The sequence below is a fragment of the Polyodon spathula genome, chromosome 13 (genome assembly GCF_017654505.1).
Source record: "Polyodon spathula isolate WHYD16114869_AA chromosome 13, ASM1765450v1, whole genome shotgun sequence".
Lineage (NCBI taxonomy): Eukaryota > Metazoa > Chordata > Actinopteri > Acipenseriformes > Polyodontidae > Polyodon > Polyodon spathula.
Genome location: NC_054546.1, coordinates 37944055 through 37970059, shown reverse-complemented (window position 1 = coordinate 37970059; position 26005 = coordinate 37944055). Strand labels below are relative to the sequence as shown.

At 38.1% G+C, this 26005-nt stretch overlaps 1 protein-coding gene across 1 annotated transcript; it reads right to left on the bottom strand.

Annotated features, from left to right (window-relative positions):
- Positions 1 to 114: 114 nt before the first annotated feature.
- On the bottom strand, positions 115 to 24308 carry LOC121325652 (CKLF-like MARVEL transmembrane domain-containing protein 4). The gene is made up of 4 exons (XM_041268489.1): positions 23353 to 24308; positions 8725 to 8901; positions 4736 to 4834; positions 115 to 3251 (listed from the first exon to the last, which is right to left on the bottom strand). Exons 1-4 carry the CDS (start codon positions 23536 to 23538, stop codon positions 3075 to 3077), a joined length of 639 nt encoding a protein of 212 aa, XP_041124423.1. The 5' UTR covers positions 23539 to 24308; the 3' UTR covers positions 115 to 3074.
- Positions 24309 to 26005: the final 1697 nt, after the last annotated feature.

The following is a 26005-nucleotide window of genomic DNA, read 5'->3' as shown; positions in this document are numbered from 1 at the left end:
AAATAAAAGCAACACTATATCAATGTTGGTTTGCAAAATATCTGTGTATAAGCTGACTACTTACCCAGTCTGTCCATGCTGCTGTTTATGCAATTGCTAAATGATTCTGCACACTGGGACAAGGATACATTTATTGAAAGACAGTGATGCATCACAAACAACAAAGGAAATGTAGCCACTGATCAGTATCATTAAAACTTCTATAAACACAAAAATCCAGACATCAGCACTGTTTCAGAGAAAGAAAAGGGTCAGACCTGTACCATTTAAATTCTCAAAGAGGGAAACATTTCCACATTGTACTGGAACTTTAAAAAATATACATGAAAAGCAACCCATTTGGCAAGCCAACTACATGTTCTTAAAGGCTCACTTCATTGTTACTTCCATGTCTCTACACCTTCAACAAAAATGCAAAGAAGCACTGTGGAAATGTACAATTCTCTGCCACAGTAATGTGTGGTGCAGTATCAGGGTCAGAATGTTTATAATAATAGAATTACATGGAAGAGGTGGCACAATGATAGTTTTTGTATGTAAACCTTTCAAAATTCTAAAAAGCTTTTAAATAACTATTTCTAAATCTTTACATGTTTTATACCAAACTGTAGGCTTATTCATACAAAACTGGCTAAAAATGGTATAATGAAGTTACACTGAATGCAAGAATTAATAGTCTTATGAAAAAAAATGCCAAGAATGCATATGCTTTCATATATAGATAAATACCTGTAATTACATACAGTACACTCTGCAGACAACTGTTGAACACCTCCCCCTTGTGGTAATGAATTGAATCACATTTTCTTCTACATAGCTGCCCTATCCATAAATTGGTAGCAGACACTATAGCAAGGTCTTGTTTGGTTCCCATGTCCACCATAGTACAAATAAGCTAGTAAAGATGTCTTTGCCAGACCTTTGGTACTAGCATCTTAAATGCACCAATATAAACTACTAGCCTGTACACTGTTGAAAAAAATAAATAAATAAAAATCAGGCAACAACAATGACCAAGTTTAAAACAGGTTACGTTCATTATGTTCAGAACACAATTGGACTGCTGCAACATCCTACAAGAGTGTTCAATGAACTACAAGCTGTGTGTGCATGTGTGTACCTAGTACATCCTCAATAAAATGAACTGAACAATACTAATTCTGGATTATACAACAAAGTGACTTAAGCATCCTTCATTCTTAATTAATACATGTAATGCATTAGTGAACATGTACAGCCCTTGTTATAGCCAACAGGAAGACATTCTTAAAGCCAAAGTGTCCAGAGGAAAAACAACACCAATTAACTTGAAAATAAACAACTAATTCAAGGGCTCCAATGTGCTAAAAAGTTGCTTAATTCTAGTTTTCCAATGGCACTATAACTGCTTAATATTAATGTAAACCCCTCTCAACAACAAAAGAAAAACTGACTGGGTATGTACAAAACTCAGATAATAATATTTTAAAAATATATATATATACGGTTGGAGTAAATGGCTTTGAGAATTCCTGCCTTTGTTTTATTAGCAACATTAACCAGAAAGAAGACTATAACTGCTCTGCACAGACAAACAGTGCTGCTTCTGAAAGAAGTTGGTCCGTTTTATATTCAAAGCACTATAATAAAAATTAAAACAAAGAAATAAATATATTTAAAATGCTGATGATTAAAAAAAAAAAAAAAAAAAAAAATGATAGTGTTTAAACAGTGAGCTATAGCAAACATACCTAGAAAAATGGTTACTTTGATTCACGAACTGGATTTGGTTTCAACATCCGCAGTGCTTAGAACCAAAATGCAAGGCAACCTAGGTGAAGCAAGAAACATTTTTGAAATCCTTTAAAACAAATTTTGCATTAAAATAATTTTAATGATTAAGAATACGCAGACCAATAAATACATAGTCACTGCAACTAACTTACTGTAGGTTCCTGCAGCCTTAACAGAATCAATATATACAAATAATCATTGTGTTCAAAGCACACACTGTATCACTGGGAAACAAGAACAGCTGACTCATTTTCAACCACACTCCAGCAACTACAGCCACTAGCACAAGTCACATTACAGATATTTTCTACAACATGGTTTTGGTGACAGTGAGTTGTCAGAAATCAATTTTTTGCAGTTTGCAGATATAATTGGTAGGGGAAGGCATAAACAAAACAAAAAAAAAAATCCTCCAAAACAACCCTCAAAATCCAGAAAAGTTAAAAGTGTAAAATCATTAGCACAACCAATGTAAAGGCCATCATATAAAGTCACTATGTAAAAGCTGGTGGAACACTATTGTCGCCATTCTGTAAAAACAAAAAACCCACAAAGAAAGCCATTTTCATAATGCCTCAAAACCTGTTACATTGGGAGCAGAGTTTTATGTGCACTGGAAAGTACTGCAGATTTAAAAAAATATATACCTAACTGCACTATAGGCAATACCATAAAGCAAATGCAACCCTGAATTTCAGTTAATAAAATCCTCACTAACCAACAGTCCTTCATATTTAGAAATTCATTACAAAATTAAGGAAATAAAGTACTGTCCCTTCAGGGCATTTTCACTGCAACTACAACATTTCTCCTCATTTTCTGTGTCACTACAGCAGCTTCTGTAGAATTTGTATTACTTAACTAAAAACATGTTTAGGACACTCTGCATGGGCCTAACACTATCCTGTAGTGGCTGTCGACCTTGACAGATCGCACTATCCAGGCAACAATACATTAAAACCTTAACTACCATGAACTTAGGTATAACACATAAAAAAACATATGTACAAAACCAATATATAATAACATAAACATATAAGGTTCTTTCTTGATAGCATGAGTTGTAAAACAGACTCAGCAAAGGCACATAGCAAGCAGTGTTTAGGGGAAACAAATGCTATGCAAAAACAAAAGAAATGGGATTGATTTTCTAGGGTTTTTACTTCGGAACAAACATGCATTTCATTTTGTTTGACCATAATGGAAACTTCTGCTTCTTGGCAGGTAACTGAGTGGCTTAGTTCTAGCATCTGATACGAAAGTGAACTATGGAGTGAGGCGCTGAAGGCGATTGTTAACCCTCAGGCCTCGAGACGCTGGATCTCTGGCTGGGGTTCCACTTCCCCTCGCGACTCTGTCCGGGCGCGCGTGTAGTCGCTGGTCTGCACTGTGCTCGGTCGCTGGTCGCTTTGCCGCCATTTCTTCACAGCCAGAAAGGTGTTGAAAGCATAGACTGCAGTAACCAGGAAACCAAATACCTAGCGAGAAGGGGAGACACAAGCGTTATTATAGTTAGACACCAAGGTTTAAATGTACTGAAAAGGTTGAACTAGATAAGGATAAGGATCTGGGCCACAACCAACAACCATAGCCAACAGAAACCTACAGCACTACATTACACCACACTCACAGAGTTCATGACCTCAGCCACAAGGAATGACTTAAAGCAAACAAGGACCCCTGACTGTTTCATTTGTATTTCTTGTTGAGAACACATGCCTCAGACACGACTCAGCAGAACCGTTGGCAATGCTAAAACATTAATGAAGCTGTATTTACTGTTTGATAAAGTGCCGAGTCAGGGTAATTCACAGCGTGGTTGTTTTTTTTCCCTCCCTTTTCAAATCAACGGCACACATGAATCTCCTAAAGATTAACATATATACTGGAAGAACTGACATTGCAAGTTTTGCCCCCCTTAGGGGTAATAAACAAATGGAATGAGTAATCGATATTTTTAAGATGTTTGTTCAAAATGTACAAATTGGGGTCATTCTCTGCTATAGCAGTGCCAAATGAGTGATCAAATGCCAGTCCAAAGTAATGCAGAAACATTAAGAAATGACTCAAATTCTGGATTAAAATATACTGTGACCAGTAAGATATGAAATCATATGTTGCAGGTCGAACAGATGTTCTGAATTCTCACACAATAGATGTGTCACACCATAACACCAAGATCTGACAACAGTTATACAGCCTCTCAGAATTTAAAGGACATCAGTTTAACACATGTTTTTGTTTGTGATTTTCTTGCTTTTAAACTGATTTGAAGCCAATTCCGTTGAGAAAATATTTGAACGTTACATTGCAGTACAGCTATTCAGTCACAAGAGGGCAGAATATACACTTGAGAAAAAGAATGTGTAATTACTATGACTCGCTTTGAAGTGGTTTTATTTATAAAGACTAGTTGTATAAAAAGATTCACAGCATGTTTGTTTTAAGAGTGTTGCAACAAATACCCTTCCATAGCAGGGCTGTTGAGATGTTGCACTGGCTCATAACATTTCCTCCTCGTGCAAAAAGTTGACAGTTGTTTTTTTTAGGCTACGTACACACACTGCAGTTGGCTCGACAACCGTATTTACAAACAGCACTCGCTGTGGTTATTTGTTGTACACACACACACCTTTCATTACTGAAGTGAGTGTACTCCCTGTTTAAACAAACCACTGAACTCGGGCCATCACTGCATGCCGATCGTGAGGTTTTGTGTCACAACAGGGAGGCTGTGTTTTTATACACACAGTTAGTGCGCATTAACTAGCCGAACTGAATTAATAACCACACTCGATACTTGCTCTGAAAAGGATTAAGTAGTGCGGTTGTCGCTGCCCTTTGTAACCAAACTGTGTGTTTAAGAGCAAAAGGTGAACTCGCAACCGCATTTAGCGTGTATGTGTACTAAGAGGACCAGTTACAAGGTCATTAATCAGGAGGGGGATGGGGAGAGTCTTACCACTGCAGCGATCTCAGCACCTTTCCGGTGATTCAGAGCTGCCAGCACTATCGACGCCAGGAAGAAGGAGGTGGTACTGACTCCAGTGTTCAGAAGATCCTGCAGATACAACAACAGTGACAGCATTTAACTCGCATCATCCTATTGCCAATGGGGTAAATAGCACATTACAGTTCTCAGCAAAAATAAACTACCCTTATAAAAGTTTACCAAGGTGTTATTGCACTGTATTTTTGCAGTTTTGTGCTTACCAATGCTTTACCATACTTTCAGTATGCTTTCTAAGGGTGAAAACTGGACAGGTGTTTCCAAAGATGTAGCCAATATAATCTCAGCCAATGAGGCATCACATTCCTGTAGAAGAGTGTGAACAATGAAATACTAAGAAACCTAATACTTTTCAAAGAGCCATGCAGCTTCATTTGGAAGGAACCCATGAAATGGATTATGGTTTATGATATTGAAGGATGACAGAGTAATTCATTATTGATTGTATCACTATTCTCAAATCTTCTTCTAAAGGAATGTGTCTATGCAGAGGTAACAATTCCATAGAATTCAGTTTTTCATTTCTACTTTCATTAGGAACCAAGTTAAGATGCAGAACACCTTTCCATTTCCATTAAAATAATGTCTCCTTCTAGATTTGAAGCTGAGTGGGATTGGAGGGCAGAGAGAGAGAGAGAGAGAGAGAGGAGAGAGAGCCACATAACATGGTTGTCTGAGAGAGGCGGGGAACCGTCCTAATGAATGTTTGTGTTTATTTTAGAATTACACCGTGCATAGCCTTGAAGCACTTCAATGTCCCGGGCAGTTAAGCATTTGAAGGTTAATAGGTACAAAAACTAACAAATTACAGCACACAGACACACATTATATTTGAACCAAAACTGTGATGTAGTATTGATATACATAAAATAACACATATATACGACAACACAAATTTTATTTTATTTCTTTTTTTTACTTGACAAAACTATTGTGCCAAGCTTGTAGCTGACAAAATAAAACTCCTAGCAGGAGCTACTCTGCCAAATCAAACTTGTGCCAAGTGGATAAACCTGCATGCAGCTTTGTGAGCCAGACTCCGGGGGACTGGGAAACCTGCTGGCGACACCGCAATTACCGACAGGTTATTTAAAGGTCTGCAGCTACAATCTTCAATCTTGCAGCGTTTTCTTCTCTTCCCCACCCCGCACAAACCCCTTTTTAGGATAATAATAATATAGATTAGAAGTGCGTTTACCTAATACACAAAATCACCAAGTGATTATGCTCCTAGATAGCTTCATATTCAGGGATGTTTTTGTGGTGTTATGGGGTGCTGAAGGGAACCTGTGCTGGTGCTTGCTTTATCCCCCACCATTATGAAGCTGTATACTTAACAGGTTCCTCTGTATAGGAGAGCACTGTAGTGATATGAAACACATGACACTCCAATTTCATTACAAATGTACTTATCACGATGAATGCTTACAGCTCAGGTTAGCTGTGTTTACCCTTATACAAATTTACAATGGTATATCTGCATGACCAATTTACAGTTTACTTACTGTGTTTTTTTATTATTATTTTAAACTATGTTTTGTTTTTTTTATGTTATGTTCTGTGCTTTTAATATGATATTCCACAGTAAACTTGTATAGCGCATAGCAAAATAAAACAAACTTGGTCTCTGGCTGTAAGCAATAATGAATTAATTACTGCACTCTAACCTAACTGGAGTCTAATAAACAATACTCAATAAGGCATGACTATCATGTGATTGCAGTCATAAGTCATAGCCCATGATGTCACCCTCTCACTGCTATTACTATTAAATATATTCTTTCTAAACTAATATAGTTACAATACTGTCTGTTACAGAAAGTACACCCTAATGAAACGGTTTCCATAAGCATTGTATGATTCCTTAATGCTTTCCCTGGAACACTTTAGGTTATAGACTCATTGTTGTCTATATAGAACAAAGGGGTCTCAACAATGGAGATGAATCCACATTTACCTTTAAAAAAAAAAAAATCAATGACGTTAATGAGGTCCAGTAAATCTATAAAACGTGTCTTTGTTATTAATCTGTGACTGCATACCCTATTAACTGCATTAACTGTAACTGCATACCCTATTAACTGCATTTACTGTAACTGCATACCCTATTCTGCAGTTGCATTACACATAGAACATTTCAGCATCTGCTAATACTTTACACAAATAGCCATAAAGCACTTGAAAAAAATCTAAACAATCTAGTATTTGCATAACCAAATTGTCACTATTTCTCATCTGAATGGAATTTCTCTGGTAAGGGTTTGTACCAAAAAAAAAAATTAAATTAAAAGAAAGAAATATTTAGTGATATAAACACTTTGCACATCATCCCTTGCTCCTATTATGTACAGCACACTACAGTATTATTTTAAAGCACTAAAAAGATGAATTTGCACGTGTACTTGCTAAAAAGTTAATTAGCACCTCTTTAACTGTTTGTGGGAGAGTGCCTAAACAACACGGATGCATACTTATTCGAGTGTAAATGAAATGATGGCACAAACCTCATGCACTCATTACTGCAGGACAGACAGCATATTCACATCTGTTAGAGTGGTTAGGAGGGACACAGCTGGAATGCGGTCTTGTCCTCAGAGTTATACATTCAGAGAGAGAGAGAGAGGAAATAATTCCCTAAAATAACCTTTATTCTCAGCATGTATACTACATAATGAATATACCACCCTAAACAACCTTGTCGTTTTTGCTTTTAGTTTAATGTAAGAAACAAGCTGTTTATTGGCTTTATGGTGTATTAATTACTAGATAATCTCACAGATCAAGGCATTCCCATTTAGAGAAGTGTTGAAGTTGTATCATACAAAACTAATACCACAAGCTGTTTTTTTCTCTCTGTTTCCTTTTTTTTTTTTTTAGCAACTGTACCAGGACCTCTCTGCCCGATTGGATTTAGCATCACCCCGTTGTGGGGAATGTTCTCCACACATACCCTGGATCACTTGATTATTCGGTAGCATTACCTCAAATTCTTAACCATCGTTGCAAATCAAGTCCACCCAGCAATGCTGCACTTGTTCCCTTATGGCAATTTCCAAGCTAACACACACATCTACTTTGCAAAAACTGTGTGCCAATGGTTTTGAGGAGCAGGACAGAGACGTCAAGCACCTTCCGTGGCAGACTACAATCCAACTTAAATTTATTAAATGTGGGCAGCCGTGATGCTGAGACAGTCTTTGTCCTTCATCCAGCAGACTGAATCCAAAGACATAAACACAATTATCAAAAAGTCTTAAAATGAGCTGCCTAGACACAGCATTCCATCCCAGACAAAATGCAAAGCTATACTTAGCCCCCTGGGCCAGCTAATGGCAGCCTAGCCAGGCAGCAGCAATATCTGTTTGTTCAGGAACTAGGAGCCAGTGTTTATCTACACTTCAGACAAAACCACAGACTAAAAATGTGATTATTTAAATGAACCATGTCAACTTAATTTTAAATGTGCTCTACAGACAGGAAAAGGAAAATAAAAGTGTTTACTCTGTGCCCTTCACAGTACAGTTAATGAAAGGAAAAAGGAAAAGATCACAGTTGTAAATTAAAAGACAGTAATTGTTCGAACACAACAAAACACGTGTAGTTTGAACCCAGGGATCATTAGTTGTTGTAGTTTTTTCTACCTGCAAACTCTTTGAAGTTTTAACTATTTATTTAATACATAGTATTGTGATAATATTAGAAAATATAATAATAAATCAGAGTCCCAAAACTGGCTTGTTTTGCTAAATGCTGTCACTTTAATGGTATTTCTGCAAAAGGGATTAACATTCCTAAAAAGGAGAAATAAAACATAATTTATCATAGTGAGACAAGGATTTCCCCTTGAAAAAAACTTAGTGAGACACGACTAGGGAAGATTGGCAGTGAGATGGGAACAGCACAGCAATTTCCTGTTTAAATAAAGAATGCATGTATCTTACTGTGAGGCTCCAGTTGATCTGGGGTACTTTAGTGTGCAGGTTGAGACTGAAGACCAGCAGTAACACTCCGGTGATGACAAAGGCACTACAGCTGACAAACTCAAAGAAGTACAGCCCTCCACAAGGAGAGCACTCCATGACGGTCTCTATGCAAATAAAGGCAATCAATGCCAAAACCTGTAGGAAGAAGAAGTGCATTAGCCTTCATGCAATGTAATGCTTTAGATATAAAACTACATGGCTGACGAATTCCAGTTGATCTGCATCCTGATACTAAAATGACAAGGAGCCACCAATCTGGGCAACCAGGCTAAACCTGCTTTGGAATACTAATTCTAATTCCGGAATACTCTATAGGCAATAATTTAATATTGTTTAGTTCCGATCCCTTAGTTACAAAACTCCATTCCAGCTTTACCTGTTTTTCTAACAACCTCGCCCCCCAATCTTTTGACATTTCATTCTTCGATTCTGGATTGAAAAAACTTAAAACAATGACAGAAGATGCTGGCAGCTCAAAAGTGCAATGTTTCATTATTTTGGCAAAGTAAATTAAGCTCCATGTGGAAGACGGATCTGAAAACCCAGTGCCTTTGATGTGTTCTATTATTCTTGCAGTTGTCTTTCACCATTTCGCACAGAATATCAAAATAAACTGCAAAAGCATTTCAACCAAATTGGTCCAGGCAAGCCTGACAGTTTTGGAGGGTGAGCTGTGTCATGTTCCCCCACCCCCAAGCAGAAATCTGAACTTTAAAAAAAAAAACAGGTTGGCAGCAATAACACTTGAATCAAATCCAGGCGATATATTTAGAAAAAGCTGGGACCCAAATATTACTGCAAAGAAAACCGCCCTTCACCTCACACCTGGATAAGGGAAGTTAGTTGTACAGTAACTGAATAAATTAACCTTCAAACTGGGATAGAGTTCAGATTATTCTGCCAAGTCAGTGTTTTGTATGTTCTCCAGGTTGGGCTTTGAGACTTCAAGCATTTAAACAACCAATATACTATTTGTTGGTCTTCCAACAATAGACATCTCCCACCCTTTATACATTTTAGAAAGCTGAAGTTGTCTTCATCCGAATCTGACCCCACCACTAATGCATGGTGAACACTGGAGAACTGAACCAAAGAAAGCTGCATAGAGTGAAAGGCATCTGCCAAAGCTCTGCTATTAAAATAACGAGCAGCGTGATATGAAATCGCTGTAAAGCATCCCCTCTTAGGCGGAATTGTTGATAGTCAATGCACTTTGATACCGCTGCAAATTTAAACCATTCTTCACAAACATGACAGCCGGGCTGCCATGCTGGCTGAGGCATCATAGGGAGACACTGAACTGACAGACACCGTCACCAGGGCAGGCAAGCAATCACAAGATATATAAATCTCTTTCCTAGTCCCCCCCCTCGTTTAAATTACATGCTTCTCAACATTTATCTCTACCAGATGCTACCACAGATTTGACACGGAATTAGCACACATACTTTAATTCATATGGTACTATTCCTATACAATAAATTGACTCAAATATTTGATGTGGTTGTTCCGAGACCCCCTGACACATTTCCACAACCTCCCAGGGTCCCAACTGTCCATGCATCCATTATCATTAACTACTTAATCCTTTACAGGGTTGTGGTGAGCTGGAGCTTAACCTGGCAGACACAGGGCGCAAGGCAAGACTACACCCTGGACAGGATGCCAGTCCATTGCAGGGCACCACACACATTAACACAAAGGCCAATTTAGAATGACCAATCAACTTGAACAGCATGGACTGTGGGAGGAAGCTGGAGTACCTGGAGAAAACCCACGCAGACACGGGGAAAACATGCAAACTCCACACAGACAGACCCCTAAGCTGGAATCAAACCCAGGACCCTGGTGCTGTGAGGCAGCAGCGCTAACCACCATGCAACAATACACTAATACTATAAAACCCAGAAGGATTAACACAATTAGGTCTTCAGTAAGGTGTTGAATCAAACAGATTTAAGGGTTTATGTTCCAGTAAAAAATCTGGATAAGAAACCACTGTGGCACTCTGGCCCTTTTCACCTGGGTCCTGGGTTCAAATCCAGTACAAACTTGGCACTCTATTGTTTTTGCCTAAACTAGAGGAATGAAGTGATATTTAGAAGCAAAGGGAACATTTTTACTGCATTGAACTATTAACTGCTAGTTTTATTAATCTCCAAAAATATCCTCTTGTATTTTCACTGGCTTTAAAATAGTGCCTGTGGAGCCTACATTTGAAGAACAAGCTACTGTAGCTAGACTGTGACAAGCACAACTAGAGCAAATTTCAGTTTGGAGTGCACTGCTGTTGACTTCATATTGTGCAATAGCATTTTTAGATTTTTTTTTTCTCTGGATATTCTTCTTTTTGGATCGTGCTCTGGAAAATCCATTTTAGCTCTGTGAGTGAGAGGCTGGAAGCTGAAGCATGGGCAATGATAGTGCTAATTGACTGCATGCATCCCAGTTAATTACACAGCTCACCCATTTTGATTTGGCGGCTTCACAGCGCTCATGTGCAGAGCAACATATTCAAATATCAAAAGCTACCTATCTGGACCACTAGTTGTGGTCAGGAAGTTCATTATATACAGGGTGATGAGAAAGTAAGTTTACCACATCAGTGTGGTAAACTTTCTTTCTAATCATCCTGCGTATATGTGTGTGTGTGTGTGTGTGTATATATATATATATACACACACATACACACACACACACACACACACACACACACACACACACAGTACTGTGCAAAAGTTTTAGGCAGGTGTGAAAAAATGCTGTAAAGTAAGAATGCTTCAAAACAGCATCAATTCTTCTAGGTACACTTGCACACAGTTTTTGAAGGAACTCGGCAGGTAGGTTGGCCCAAACATTTTGGAGAACTAACCACAGTTCTTCTGTGGATTTAGGCAACCTCAGTTGCTTCTCTCTCTTCATGTAATCCCAGACAGACTCGATGATGTTGAGTTCAGGGCTCTGTGGGGGCCATACCATCACTTCCAGGACTCCTTGTTCTTTTTACGCTGAAGATAGTTCTTAATGACTTTTGCTGTAAGTTTGGGGTCGTTGTCATGCTGCAGAATAAATCTGGGGCCAATCAGATGCCTCCCTGATGGTATTGCATGATGGATAAGTATCTGCCTGTACTTCTCAGCATTGAGGAGACCATTAATTCTGACCAAATCCCCCAACTCCATTTGCAGAAATGCAGCCCCAAACTTGCAAGGAACCTCCACCATGCTTCACTGTTGCCTGCAGACACTCATTCATGTACCTCTCTCCACCCCTTCGGCGAACAAACTGAATTCTGCTACAGCCAAATATTTCAAATTTTGACTCATCAGTCCAGACCACCTGCTGCCATTTTTCTGCACCCCAGTTCCTATGTTTTCGTGCATAGTTGAGTCGCTTGGCCTTGTTTCCACGTCGGAGGTATGGCTTTTTGGCCGCAAGTCTTCCATGAAGGCCACTTCTGACCAGACTTCTCCGGACAGTAGATGGGTGTACCAGGGTCCCACTGGTTTCTGCCAATTCTGAGCTGATGGCATTGCTGGACATCTTCCAATTGCGAAGGGAAGTAAGCTTTGATGTGTCTTTCATCTGCTGCAGTAAGTTTCCTTGGCTGACCACTGCATCTACGGTCCTCAACGTTGCCCGTTTCTTTGTGCTTCTTCAAAAGAGCTTGGACAGCACATCTGGAAACCCCTGTCTGCCTTGAAATTTCTGCCTGGGAGAGACCTTGCTGATGCAGTATAAGTACCTTGTGTCTTGTTGCTGTGCTCAGTCTTGCCATGGTGTATGACTTTTGACAGTAAACTGTCTTCAGCAACCTAACCTTGTTAGCTGAGTTTGGCTGTTCCTCACAGCTGTTTCTGTTTCAGTTAATGATTGTGTTTCAACCTACATATTGAATTGATACACACTAAACAATATACCATTAAGACATTTATCATACAGGGTTTATGATGAGTGTACTGTACATGTGTATATATATATACACATATATATATATATATATATATATATATATATATATATATATATATATATATATATATATATATATATAACCTCAAACACTTTCATCTTTTTTGAAGATGAACTGAAACTGCAGTATGGTAAATTGGTCTGTGAGACCCATTCTGTATTACTGACTCCAAAAAAATAAAACACTCAACTATTAAGTGCCTTTTGTTGACCCTTCTTCTACCCACCTCCTCTGTCTGTGTGCTTTAAAAGAGCTGGCTGGCCTCCCCACTGAGCTGGAAATTAAGGGACCCTGATGAACAGAGCAGGACAGATGAGCTCAGTAAACTGTAGCTGCCTTTTATTTGAACTCTGATTCGCTGTGTTAGAATGCTTTCCAAATGTGAAGTGCTGTATTAAATACTGCAGTTGTAAATGTCAGCCCCACAGCTTTCTCCCTATACAATGTAAAGGTGATCCTTCTTAGAGTTCTCGTTCAAAATGTGGGCCCTTACACACTGATCAGTCACACTGGCTGTCTATCTGTCACACTCCAACTACCTTTTCATCATTTATATCATCCTTTCTTTCCTATAGTTTGCCTAGCATATGTGTTTAATCCAATAAACTGTTGTTCTTATTCAAATCTGAACTGTACTACACAATTCATAATGTTAACTATAGAAGAATGTACAGTTTAAAATATGCGCAGTAGTTTTGCTAGCTTGAGTACTTCCGGACTCCATACAAATCACATAACACAGAAACTTTCCAACTCTGCTGGCCACATTATCTTCATACTGTCACTACCGGGGCCCGCTGGTTGAAGCATCATGTTTTTCTTATGAATCCCTAACTATCGATTCCAATTCAATATTGGAGCTACAGAAATCAGAATGGTTGCAAAACTCATGAAAGCATAGGCAAAAATAAATAAATAAAAATTGCATTTGAAGGTATTTACCCTGCAAGGATGCAAACCAATCTGCACAATTCAATTGGACATCTGCACTATGCAAAGGGTCATGGGGTTGAGTGTCAGATCCTTATGTAGTTTGATCACCAGGTCTGAGATCCACTGAATTAAGGACTCTCAAGAATCAATGACTTTTGTATAACCTAGGGGCAGGTAACTTGATCTTCACCTAGTGTTTCAATGCATTGTGCTAGAAAACATGACATAGATATTTCAATGGGCCATTTCCACATGGGAAATCTTTACAATGAAATAAAATATGGGAGATTTCCACTGTCCACAAGCACAAAGCTGACTTCAGCCATGAAATATACCACCGGCTCAAAAGTCAGCTCAATATGGCCACTGATACTGGTAATGCACAATGCCAGAATTCACTGATACTGGTAATGCACAATGCCAGAATTCACTGATACTGGTAATGCACAATGCCAGAATTCACTGATACTGGTAATGCACAATGCCAGAATTCACTGATACTGGTAATGCACAATGCCAGAATTCACTGATACTGGTAATGCACAATGCCAGTATTCAGTGAAACTGCTAGTGTACGATGCCATGTATCGTAACATCTAAGGAGACAAATCTGTACTAGTACACTTAACCTAAACACATTTAAATGTGTGTTGCAATTAACTGAAAAATGAAGAACCCATAGAAAATACACACATACACACACAAAATAGCTGTGCGAGTGCCTGGTATTATAGGATGCGTAGCACGTACTGAGAGAGATGTTTCTGGGGCTCATCAATGATTAAGCCTACACAAGCACAGCAGCCAAGCTTCCAACATCAGGCAATTTAAGCCTCTTTAGTGTTGTTTCTATCAGCCAGGAGAAAGCAATTGCCTCTCATCACTCGCTGTCCAGACACACCTGGGAGAGCAGGTGTTTTGCTCACAGGGAGAGGAGAAATGGTGACTATGTTTGTAACTGGAGGAGTAACAATTACATGTCACAGCTGCTCAAGTCCCCATCCATTCCCTGGTGTAAGAGCTGCCTGTAATTCAACACCAGGAAACATACTCCCTTCTTCATAGCCATCTGCTCTAAAGTGAGAGAACAGTCTGGGAATCCCTGGGATGATCTGTCTATTTAGATAATTATGCTCTATACCAAACACAAAAGGCCTTATTCACTGGGGCACTGCATTGGTATATTAAGTACTATTTTGCTGTTACACATTGTCATTTTTTGTTTCTAGTCTGAGCTAGTTCAGACCCATCACCTAATAAGTGACTGATTTTCAATTCCAAACCCACTGTCATAAGTCAATAGCTGCTCTAGTTAATGTTTTTGTACCTTAACCTTACCATATATCTCATGGTCCACTGATCAAAGCTAACATCCAATTTGACAGGTGTAAACCTTTTTTTTTTTTTTTTTTTTTTTTTTAAATAAACCGCTTTTCTGTAAAAGACGTTTCTCTCATAATTCAAAGAAGAGATATTTAATTACTTTCATTTTTGCTTAATGCACTAAACAGCTAGGAAGGCAAGAAAACAAATTACATATTTTCCTTAGGCCCGAAGCAGAAATGCACTCTCTGTAATCTTTAATTTAGGCCTCAGTGTTCACCAGGCACCAGTAACCATGACACCCGAGAGCAGCTCTGAAGCATTCTCGGCTTCAGGCTGTGCAGAGGCAAAGAATTGGGCTCTGTCAGTCTTCCTGCTGAGTGCTGAGCAACAAAAAGTTACCTTTTCCACCAGCTCTGCATGAGTGCACACACACACACAGGGGTAACTTGTTCAACTAATTCAGGCACTTTATCTATGACAATTTAATGTACTGCATGCCTTGATCCCAGTTATAGTGCCGCTAATCTGATTCTTCCTTTAAAAATCAGTACGACTTTTTCACACACCTGAAAGTTACCCAGGATCACAAAGGAAGAATCTGGGACTTCTTTGTCTGTGTGAAAAAGCACCTGCTACACAAATGTTCCGTAGTAAATTGAAAGTAACACGTGGAAAAGGAATTCATGATTCACTTTAACCTTTTAGGACATTAACAGTTCTTATCATACAGGACTTTCTATAGCACACTGTACAGTACTGCAATACAAGACACATTTAATTTGAAAGAAACAGATTGGATGTATCAGGCAACACACATCTTATAATGCCACAAAACAGACTGCACAGTAAAATGCAACATTTTAAAATAGGTTGCAACTGAGGAAGTTATGTACTGTACAGCCACGAAGCAACAATTTTTATCAGCTAATGGAGATACTGAACTGTAGAGTCCAGCTTTAAATTCCCATCTGGAGCTCAAACACACCCATGTGAGAAAAGCAACTGCCACCAAGCACTAAAACCAGACGCTGTTTGAGTTGGAAAGTCTTAAAACACTAGAAAGTGAACATGGCCTATCGCTGCATGCCAGAAGGAAATGAAAAGTTACACAGTACAAAAATAACTTCAAAGCTGGTTTGGGAAAACAAAAAATTATCAAAATATACACACAACTGAAGGTCAGATTGTATGCATCACGTGAACAAGCCACAGTTTAAACCCCTCACTATCGAGGGCGTAATATAACACATCAGATGCACTGGAGAGCTCAGCTACCTGGTTTAGGCCCTGACCTTGTACATGCAGTGAGGTTAAAGAAACGCATATCAGAAACAGATAATGAGGGCCAGGATGGGAATGACTGCAGCCGTGTGTAGAGTACAGGCTGCAATAGACCATTATGAACCAGGAGAGGTCTGTAAACTAAATGATTAGGAGGAACTAGAAAATGTTATGGTAAAGCAAACACTAATATCTTTTTTAAAAATAATTTCAAAATGTCCCGAGTCGGATTCTAACCTAACAGTAAATTAACCCACTATAGCGCCAACCCCCCTTACCCTGGTCATTAAATTTGCTCCAATCGAATTGACAAATAAAACACAAATAAACAAGAGTCATATTTTGGCCTGGGTGCATCTATAGCTCGATTCGCATTTGAAGGTATGTATAGAAATACATATCACTCAAGGGACGAAATTGTTACTGTAGCCTGTTTACAAATCATGCACATCGCATTCCATTTTGAATTTACCGACTTAGTGAAAATAAATCCACGTCTGAAACTACCAGAGATGCAAATATTTTAATTTGATCAGTTAAGACTGGCAAGGTTACCTTGGAAACCCCAGTTAGGCAGTACACACAACTAGGCCCACATCTGTCCATTGCACCTAATATTACTTTATATAGAAAGAACAGAGAGTCTTAGTGACCTGAGCAACTTCCAGTACATACAAGGAGGGAATACCTATTTACCTTGCTTGCCAAGTTCAGGCATCCTAGAGATACAAGTTTCTACAGTTCTGGCAATTTGACTTTCCATGAGTAAAATACAGACGTGTTAAGATGTCAACCTCCAAATAAAACATGCCACATTACCCTGATGTATTAAGCCACCCTGGACAGTGCCAACTGTGTCGAAATGTGTAGTGCTACGCGATTTCGACAGACGAAGACAAACTCCACTTAAAACCATCAACCACAGGCCAGATTTGAACCCAGGTGTACAAAAATCATTAACTTTAAATCTGTATCTGTAATGTTTTAGATTTAGACATGAATTAATGCCAGTGGACATCCAAGCCCATTTATGCTACATTCTGATCAAAACTTTAGAGATGGAAAGGAAAATAGAAAAAAACAATACTTTCAGCAGCCGCTTCCTGTTTATTATGAAGGAACAATGCAGTCTTTATTGTTTGGTTAAAATTATATAACTATCCATGACTCAGTCGCTGTCACCAGAGTGGCCAGCAGGCCTGTGTGGAACATGCCCACGGCGTTCTTCTAGAGGTCAACCTAGGAAACTGTGCTCTCATCACCCATAACTGACAACAAGGGCACGTGACTTGGATCACGATTGGTACAGCCATGGCTATCAATGTAACTGGTGTTTGTTTCAACCTTGAGCTATGCTGTCCAAAGAATAATTACTTCAGTCTCAATGGCTGTGTGTGGTTCGGTCTTCTGTATGCACTGGAAAGTGGTGAATACTTTAAATGATTATACTGGACTTCAGCCTAGTTAGCTGTTATGATTTTTGTACCCTTGTTGGTGTTGCACACAGAGAATCTTACGTATACTCCTAATAAAAGCTTTGAACCTCAAACTAAAATTCAACTTCCATTAAATTCCAGTTATAAAAAACAAGCCTCATTGTTCAATGCAAATTATAATTCCATACTGTAACAGCAAGTAAAGATTAATTTTTAATTAAGCTGAATAACTTCAACCAGAATATTGCAGTAGCACTTACTTCACTAAATGACTTCCTTTGTTTCAGTTTAGATTACAGATAAACCTGACACAGGTGCTTCCCAAAGCGGTTCTTTTTGGTTTGTTTTTCATTACCTTTCCTAGACATCTGTCCTTAGATGTCCCACCCCAAACCTGCAACCAAACAGCTTTTTACAATTTCTTTGTCTGTATAGGAAACCACTGAATGACAGTTACACGGCTTATTTGGGTTCAAAGTAAGCATGCAGTCTGCATTTGAAAATGTGCGGAATAAATGTATTTAAAAAAAAAACATATTAAAAGGAAGCCATAGCAAGTAGTAGTATACAATTAGAAATACTTTCCTCATTAATAACCTGACTGTAATTTTGGACTGAAAAAAAAAAAAAATATATATATATATATATATATATATATATATATATATATATATATATATATATATATATATATTATATATATATATATATATATATATATATATATATATATATATATATATATATATGATTTACAAATGTGTATTTGCTTACAGAAAATCCTAATTTGACCAGAACAACTTACTTCCTGATAAAAAGTGTTAGGGTCTTTCCTGTCAACAAACCATCAAGATACAAATCTGATTTACAAACGGTTGCCATTGACGGATTGAGTCTAAACTTAAATAACTTGGCATTTATATTTTCCACTTTTAAGTTTCAAAATGTTCTTGGAGGTATCAACGCTAAACCTTTGAATTTTGCAGAACAATTTCAAAATCTATATTAACCCTGTAGATTCTTATAACAGCCACTGGCACCTGTATCCCTTCCAACAATAGAAGTGCTATTCCTGTTGATTCTTTATTAATCATAACATAAGGCAGAGGAGCATCTAAACTAACTAGATCACTACTGTCATTTTCACAGACATTCGGTCATAAGTTACACAGAACAATGGGCCAAAATGGGTTAAAAGGGCAGTAGTATTTGACTTTTCCGGTTATGCAAACATATGCAAACTAGGGGATAGTGGTCTTTTTCAAATACATTTCCTCATCCCTCTGGACACTAATCCCTTCAGTCACTGAACGATAAGGACTCAAACTGCCAAAATACAAATGCAAACCAGAGCAGGCACACCCTATTATTTTACAGCAACTGTTGCATTCCTCAGATTTCCACTTCTCCTTCTCTGGCCAACAGGAAATGATGAGTGAATTTAAGATTCAATCTATTAAACAGAAGGAAAAAAATCTCCCACTCCAGAGAACTAAGCCATTGCTGCAACACAGGGCAGAACATGCAGAGCTGCATTACAAGGCAGACTTTCACTGAAATAAGTATTTTATAAAACTTGCAATATGGTACTGATCCAAAACACTTTAATTAATACTGTTGTTGTGTTTTTTCTAGCAGTATACCACTGCCAGTCTGCTCTTTCTTAGGTACCAGTATCATATAATGATTGAGTGTTTGAAGCTGTGGGTGACCTATGTAAACAAACAGAGGAACCTTCAGAAATAGCTGCCAGTGGGCCCTTGACCCTATCTTATAAAGTTGCTGGCTGACCCTGCATCACATGGCCAATTAACATTTATAGCAGAAGGCGTATAAATCTTACCAAAGTAGCAGTAATTTCCGCATTTCTTTGTCTTTTTTACTGACTTGATATTAAAGCTTACACTCACCTCACGAGACACACTGTCAATCACACCAGGAATCGCATCTGAATCTGCGCATCTGTCCTGATTAACATAAGCTTGTGAATTTGTCATTACATTAACAGTACAGCAAGCTGATCCAAATTAGCGAAACACAGCAGGGTCGAAAATCAATACCCAGACAAAAATCTCTGAGATTTCAAATCTCTTATATGAAATGCTCAGAGAAACAAATGTTTAATTTGTAAAAAAAAAAAAAAAAAAAAAAAAAATATATATATATATATATATATTATTATTATTATTATTATTATTTTGAATCCCCCTCACTACCCCGCAGACCTCACTGGGGTCAAGTTGACAGGATTTTTTCTGATGTATTGTGAGTATCCTTGCAATGTACAGTACTGTGCTGCCCCCTCCTCCACTCAGAAGTCAGCTTATTAAACCGATATTGGCCAATGCTGTTTGTCAGGGTCAGTCCGAGATGTCAGTGGGGTAGGGAGTGGGGGGTGCATTTCCTCTCAAGGTGACTAGTTTTACTAGAACTAAAAAAAAAAGAGTTTATCAGCAATTTTATGCTCACACATATGTCAATAGCAGAAAGGAAATTCAAACATTGAAAGTGAAGTTTAAACTTCAAGGTGAATGCTGACTGCAAGTGCTTTTGTATTTTATGCTCACCCCAGCATGTTTGTTATAGTTGTGTCAGCTCTTCTCTTGCACTGTAACCAAAAGCTGTTCAGTAAAAACAGAGCCGGTTTGTCTGTGCTCCAAAAATTCAAATTTCTCTGTGTAAATACTGGTGCCCATCTCTAAAATCTGTTAGCCTGCCACTGTCTTCTTTGGCCTTTAAAAAAAAAAAGCACAGACAATGGGTTTGTCATCATGCATAACCTTTCAGGACAGGGCATACTGTACTGCTAAAAAATACAAGAATAAATAATATCTGGGTACATCCACAAAGCAATTTTATTGCATTAAGGAACCAGGTGCATGTTCTATGGTCTCCAGAGCGAACAGTCATTAGTTTTATCACCATCAACATGGATAAAAACATATTACCGAGCCATTTTGTATTATTTCACTTTATCACTCCAACCCTATCCCAGTCCTAACCTTAATTTAATCATTTTAAAACAGGTACATAACAGCTTTGTGTAACAGATGAAATGACAGCTAATTACCTCATTAATTACCACTGTACTTACTGGGAATTAGCTGGTTGTTATAAAGTGTGACAGTTTCTTCATGTAAAAGCACTGTGATTGGGTTTTACAAAGAACCACCAATTTACATGGAGTTTCTCATGTTCAGACTCAAAGTTTTAAAGCTGATGTCAGCAACAAGACGTCTTCTCCTAGTAAATGAATGGCACAGCAAGTCCATATGATGCATGACAAAGACAAGTTAGTCAGAATTCCAAAATAGGCTTGATGGCTCGTGAGGCGGCTGGAAACTCATGGCTGGGATTTTTAAACTATGCTTCAGTCTTGTTGCAGCGTGATCAGTCAGATTCTACCTTCACCTAGTGATGTGACCTAGAAGTGTGATGGTCTGTGCTGTGAATAACTGCAAGCTTTAACCTCAATGTTTCAAGTCAGTCAGACAATCAGTAATGCATTGGATAAAAGGTCAATAAGAAAAATGGCAGTCTTACGTCTGCGAATTATCCCGTGCAGCTGTGACGGAAACAAAAAGCCTGAGAGACTCAAATAATTTGAGATCCTCTGCCAAATTTGGTGAACTAAACCACACATCTCTCTCTAGTCCTGTCCAATTCATGTTTTGTTTCTGGGTATTGTGAGGCTGGCTACAGTTACTGCACTCCCAGACTATGTGCTGTCACACTGCAGGGCAGAATGGCCTTCAGCTTGACCTTTGAATTACAAAACAATCCATTTTTTGTGTCGGTTTACATAAGTCTTTTTGCTTTTTTTTTTTTTTCTTCTCCGAATGCTACACCAATGGCAAATGTTACAGTACGCCACAGCGGAAATTAACGTGTTCCAAGCTTGCACATATGAACAGTTTGTATATAAACACATTAAATACAGATGCAAGCCCATTTAATACTGTACAATCCCTTACCGGGCTTAGATAGACAAATCCTAACAATAAAATATAGATGAACTACGCCTCATATTGCGCTAGTATCAAGAAAGATTTCCTGTATGTAAAACAAGTTGGCACAATGACCGAATTAAACAACATTCTTTCGTCTGCTGTTAGCGAATAGCATTGAACTGTTCTCTATTTATTTTTTTTTTTTTATCTATTCAAGAACACTATGCAACCTAAATGAAAATTCTGATCCAACACTTTCCCAGGAAAAGTGTGGATAATGATGCAGGGAGCAGATATGTTCATCCTGTGTTAGCCGAAGAGCCTTTTTTCACTATGCTCGATTCCATTCCAGTGCATTTCACCAAAGAACAGCTCTATCCCCAATGCTGGTCTTCATTTTTAAAGGTCACCTGTGCTTTGCAGTAAGAACTGATATTCTTCTTGGTGTGCATGCTGACCGAGACCGCACAGGTTGGCACATACAGGTAAGCAAAGCTTTTACAGGCATAGTTTGTGTGTATTACACTTTGCGAACTTTAACCTTGTGTAGGCCATCATGGGAGAGAGTTAAGGAAACTAAAAACATCTACCATACTTGCTTTAATATTCATACAGGGCTTCGGTGAACTTGTGTTGTAGATTAGATAGCCTAGTAACTGCCCAATGTTGAGGCATTGTATCCAACGGTATGCCACTATGGAGACTCTGAGCTTTCTCTGAAACACATATTGGGTTCCATAAATTATATACAGAACCACACAAAGCTATGTATACCTGGTTCTAATAAAGTTCAATAATTAGATGCTTCATATTTTGTAGCTCAGTTTTCTGTGAGTGTGAAGAAACTGTCCAGAGCCAAGACTCTAGGAATCAACTGATGCACGAGTTAGGTGCCCACAGTGTGGTCATAAACATCATCCTTGGTGAATCTCTTTGTAAGATTTTCATAGCTAAGTACACGGCAGAGCAACTAAACAATAATAAGTGAAACGCATGCGTGTCTAACGTGGCAGGTTAATATATGCCAGTTTGCTGGTTGTGAGCTTACGCTACTTTAATGCCCTTTGAAGAGCGTAAGATTCATACAGTCTATTCGGGAACTCACTGCTGCATTTATATTTGCTTTTAATTTTAATACAGTAATCAACCATTTATGTGCATAGAAAAGAGGCATTCTCTCCACATGCAGGAGAGAATGTAAATAAGTGACAGCATATGCCTCAAATAATTTGCATTCTCACGACAGCATTCGCTATCTGCCTTCGTATCCACTTACTTCACAACTGGTGTAGCCACTCACTTGAATACAGCATAAAGTAAACTGATTAAAAGATAAAGTAAACTGATTAAAAGTCTGTATTTTGAGTTGGACTGATCGTAATCGTACTTCCCGAGTAAAAATAAACATAAATATAACCGCACTGTGAACAGTTTGTTAAATAAGGTAAACCTTTTACTACAGATTTTTAGTTCAGTGTTTACACTATTTATACTTTTTGTTGTGCTATCTTAAATGTGTTTGTACTCTGTTCCATAATATGTGTTTAATTCGAAAACATATTTGTTTTACAATGTGGCAACTAGTATAATTTGAACGTAAAATGCTAAATAATCATATCAGCGGCGAAGAGTAATGAATCACTCAAGAGCATATGGCTGCAGGCATGTGCGAATGCACAGCACTTACCACTTGCAGGACTTTTAAGATGCCAAAGTTTGACTTCAGGTACTCCGTGTCCCACCTCATCCCGCCCAGCCCATGTCTTTGAATGACCGGCTCCGTAGTCGGCTGATATGGGCTACTAGCCCCAGAAATCATTGAAGTATTGGAGGCCTCGCCATCAAACCCTTCCCCATCCTCGTTATCCCGCATGGTTTCCTTGCCAAATGTCCCAACAACAGTAATGGTTAAACGTCGAGGCGGTATAGATTTTTAAAACATACAACAACCGCTGTTGTAAATCCCCTTCAGAACCTACTTTGCCGCTGTGTGAAAACAAAGGTGTATAGCCCAAGGCGTTTGAACCGTGGTGTACAGTAATCCCTTGAGAAAAGTGTTTTTTCCTCTTTTGTTTATTCACGCATCTCGATCTGCGTTATTGTAAAGAACGCGCAAAGTGTAACATAAACATAAACATACGGAACACTTGTTGTAGATTCGATCAAATTCAACATATGCAGCAACATCCAAACTCTTCCAGCGAGCAAAGCTGTACAAAAATAAACAGCAGGCTCATATTTCTTTACAGTTCTTCTATTCTTAATACCCCAAAACGAGCCCCATTGCCTCCGCTTCTGCCACTTTCTGAAAAACGACGGAAAATCCCGTTTTCCTTTTTGTTTTCCTGCGTCCACAGCGCGTCTCTCTTTTGTTATCAAAGCGTGCAGATGCAAATTGTAATGTAATGTTGCTATTTTTTCCACGAAAAAAAAAGTCCTCATACAATTTACAACCCACAAATCCCGAAACAATTTAAACAAATCCTAGCATTACTAAATACTTCAGTGCGCCGGTATTTTAAATTGCCTGTTATTTTGGCATGCACAACAAGATATTTACTAGGACCATAGCGTGAGGAAAACAGACTGCTAATTCCACACTCCTCCTCCTCAGGAAGCCATTTCATATCACACGACCTGTGGAGCCGGTGACGTATTACACAGGTGCGCATTTACGTGCTAACCTCCGATCTCACTTTATGTCCAAAGTAGATTTACTAGTAAGATAGTACCTATGAAACAAATGCATGCAAATAAAGATTGAATCATTAATTTTTTTTTTAATATATATATATACTATATATATATATATATATATATATATATATATATATATATATATATATATATATATATATATATATATATATATATATATATATATCTGTTTGATTGATTACACTTTACCAAGCCTTGAAATGGTGACACTATTTCATTACAAAATAAAAAGGACAAGGGTTAAGATCATACGAAAATGATAGACTGCTCTAACGAATTGGTACAATTGATACCTTGTATATAGTTAATTAAGTGGATGTTACAAAGTGTCACACGATATAATGCATGCATTTAATTCGCGGGACGTTTTGAGATATGAGCAGGTCCAGTTTTAATTGAACAAAAAAAAAAACACACTTTTTTTTTTTTTTTTTTTTTAACATGGATCAATTTTTTACAATGTTGTACTTCTGATGACTACATACTTTATTGTGATAAAGGTCTGCGTTCTTTAAAATAAGAGTAAACCCCCTTAAGCTTTGTAAAAAAAAATAATACCATTGTGAAATAAGACAATGGGACTTCCTAAGCTCACATGGGGAGTTTCCAAATTCTACAGACAAGCTCGTATTTCAAACAGCCGCTTGAGGAATCTATCAGTTATGACACCTTGTTAAGCTGGTTCTCCCTGTTACCCCTACATGAAGAGAATGATGATCAGAACCGTCTGTAAAACGAATGCATTAACCTGGATTATGTTATACGTTGGCTTTTTTCCCTAAATTGAATTTAACCAGGGCTTTGTGCTGTGCTCAGGACACAAGTTGATGAGGCTTGTCCAAGTGTTGATTGACTCTGACGCTGGGTTTGCGGAACAGCAATTCTGTAACCCTGCTTTTACCAGATAAGCATTTAAATTAGTTTACCCATTAACTGAGGTCTATTGCAAAACATTTACTAAATGGGGCACACAATATCAATTTAAGTTATATTTATTATTATTGTTATTATTATTTTAAAAGGCGTAAAAGGATATTCAAGTAAGGTATCGCGGTCAAGGCAAGCCATCGCCTTGTGTAACCGAGTCGTGTCAGATTGTATAATTATGCCTCAGTAATTCTGCTCCAAGTCCCCAACAACATAATTCTTAACAGCAAGTATCACTGCTCTCTAAAAATATACATTTTAAAAAGATCCTTTGTTAAAATAAGTTCTACATACAAAATATATATTTTAAAATGAAACCAAACATTGTTATTGAATTCTTTACTGAAAACACAGTACAAAACCGGGGGTGGTGGGGGCGGTCTCTTCCTATAGAGGATTGCCTAGTTATATTTTGAAAACAAAATCTTTATCCATATTTTGTTTAACTGACCGTTAAGTATGCCACCAATCAATACCTACTCACCCAACGATCGTCACATTTCGAAATCGTAATTGTGAATCATCAACCTCTATTTTGGCATGCAAAAAATGTGCACCATCGCTGTAAAAAAAAAAAAAAAAAAAAAAAAACTCATCTTGTGCCAAGTCCACAAATGGAAGTCACGATAGTGCCATCTAGTGAGAGCCAAGGAATATACCACCACACAGCAAGCTATGTAGTCCGGATTCGTGTT

Coding starts and splice junctions, on each gene's coding strand:
- LOC121325652 (XM_041268489.1), bottom strand. CDS start 23,538: ATGCGGGATAACGAGGATGGGGAAGGGTTTGATGGCGAGGCCTCCAAT. Junction 8,902..23,352: donor TCTTAAAAGTCCTGCAAGTG/GTAAGTGCTGTG, acceptor TTCTTCCTACAG/GTTTTGGCATTGATTGCCTT. Junction 4,835..8,724: donor AGATCAACTGGAGCCTCACA/GTAAGATACATG, acceptor TTGTATCTGCAG/GATCTTCTGAACACTGGAGT.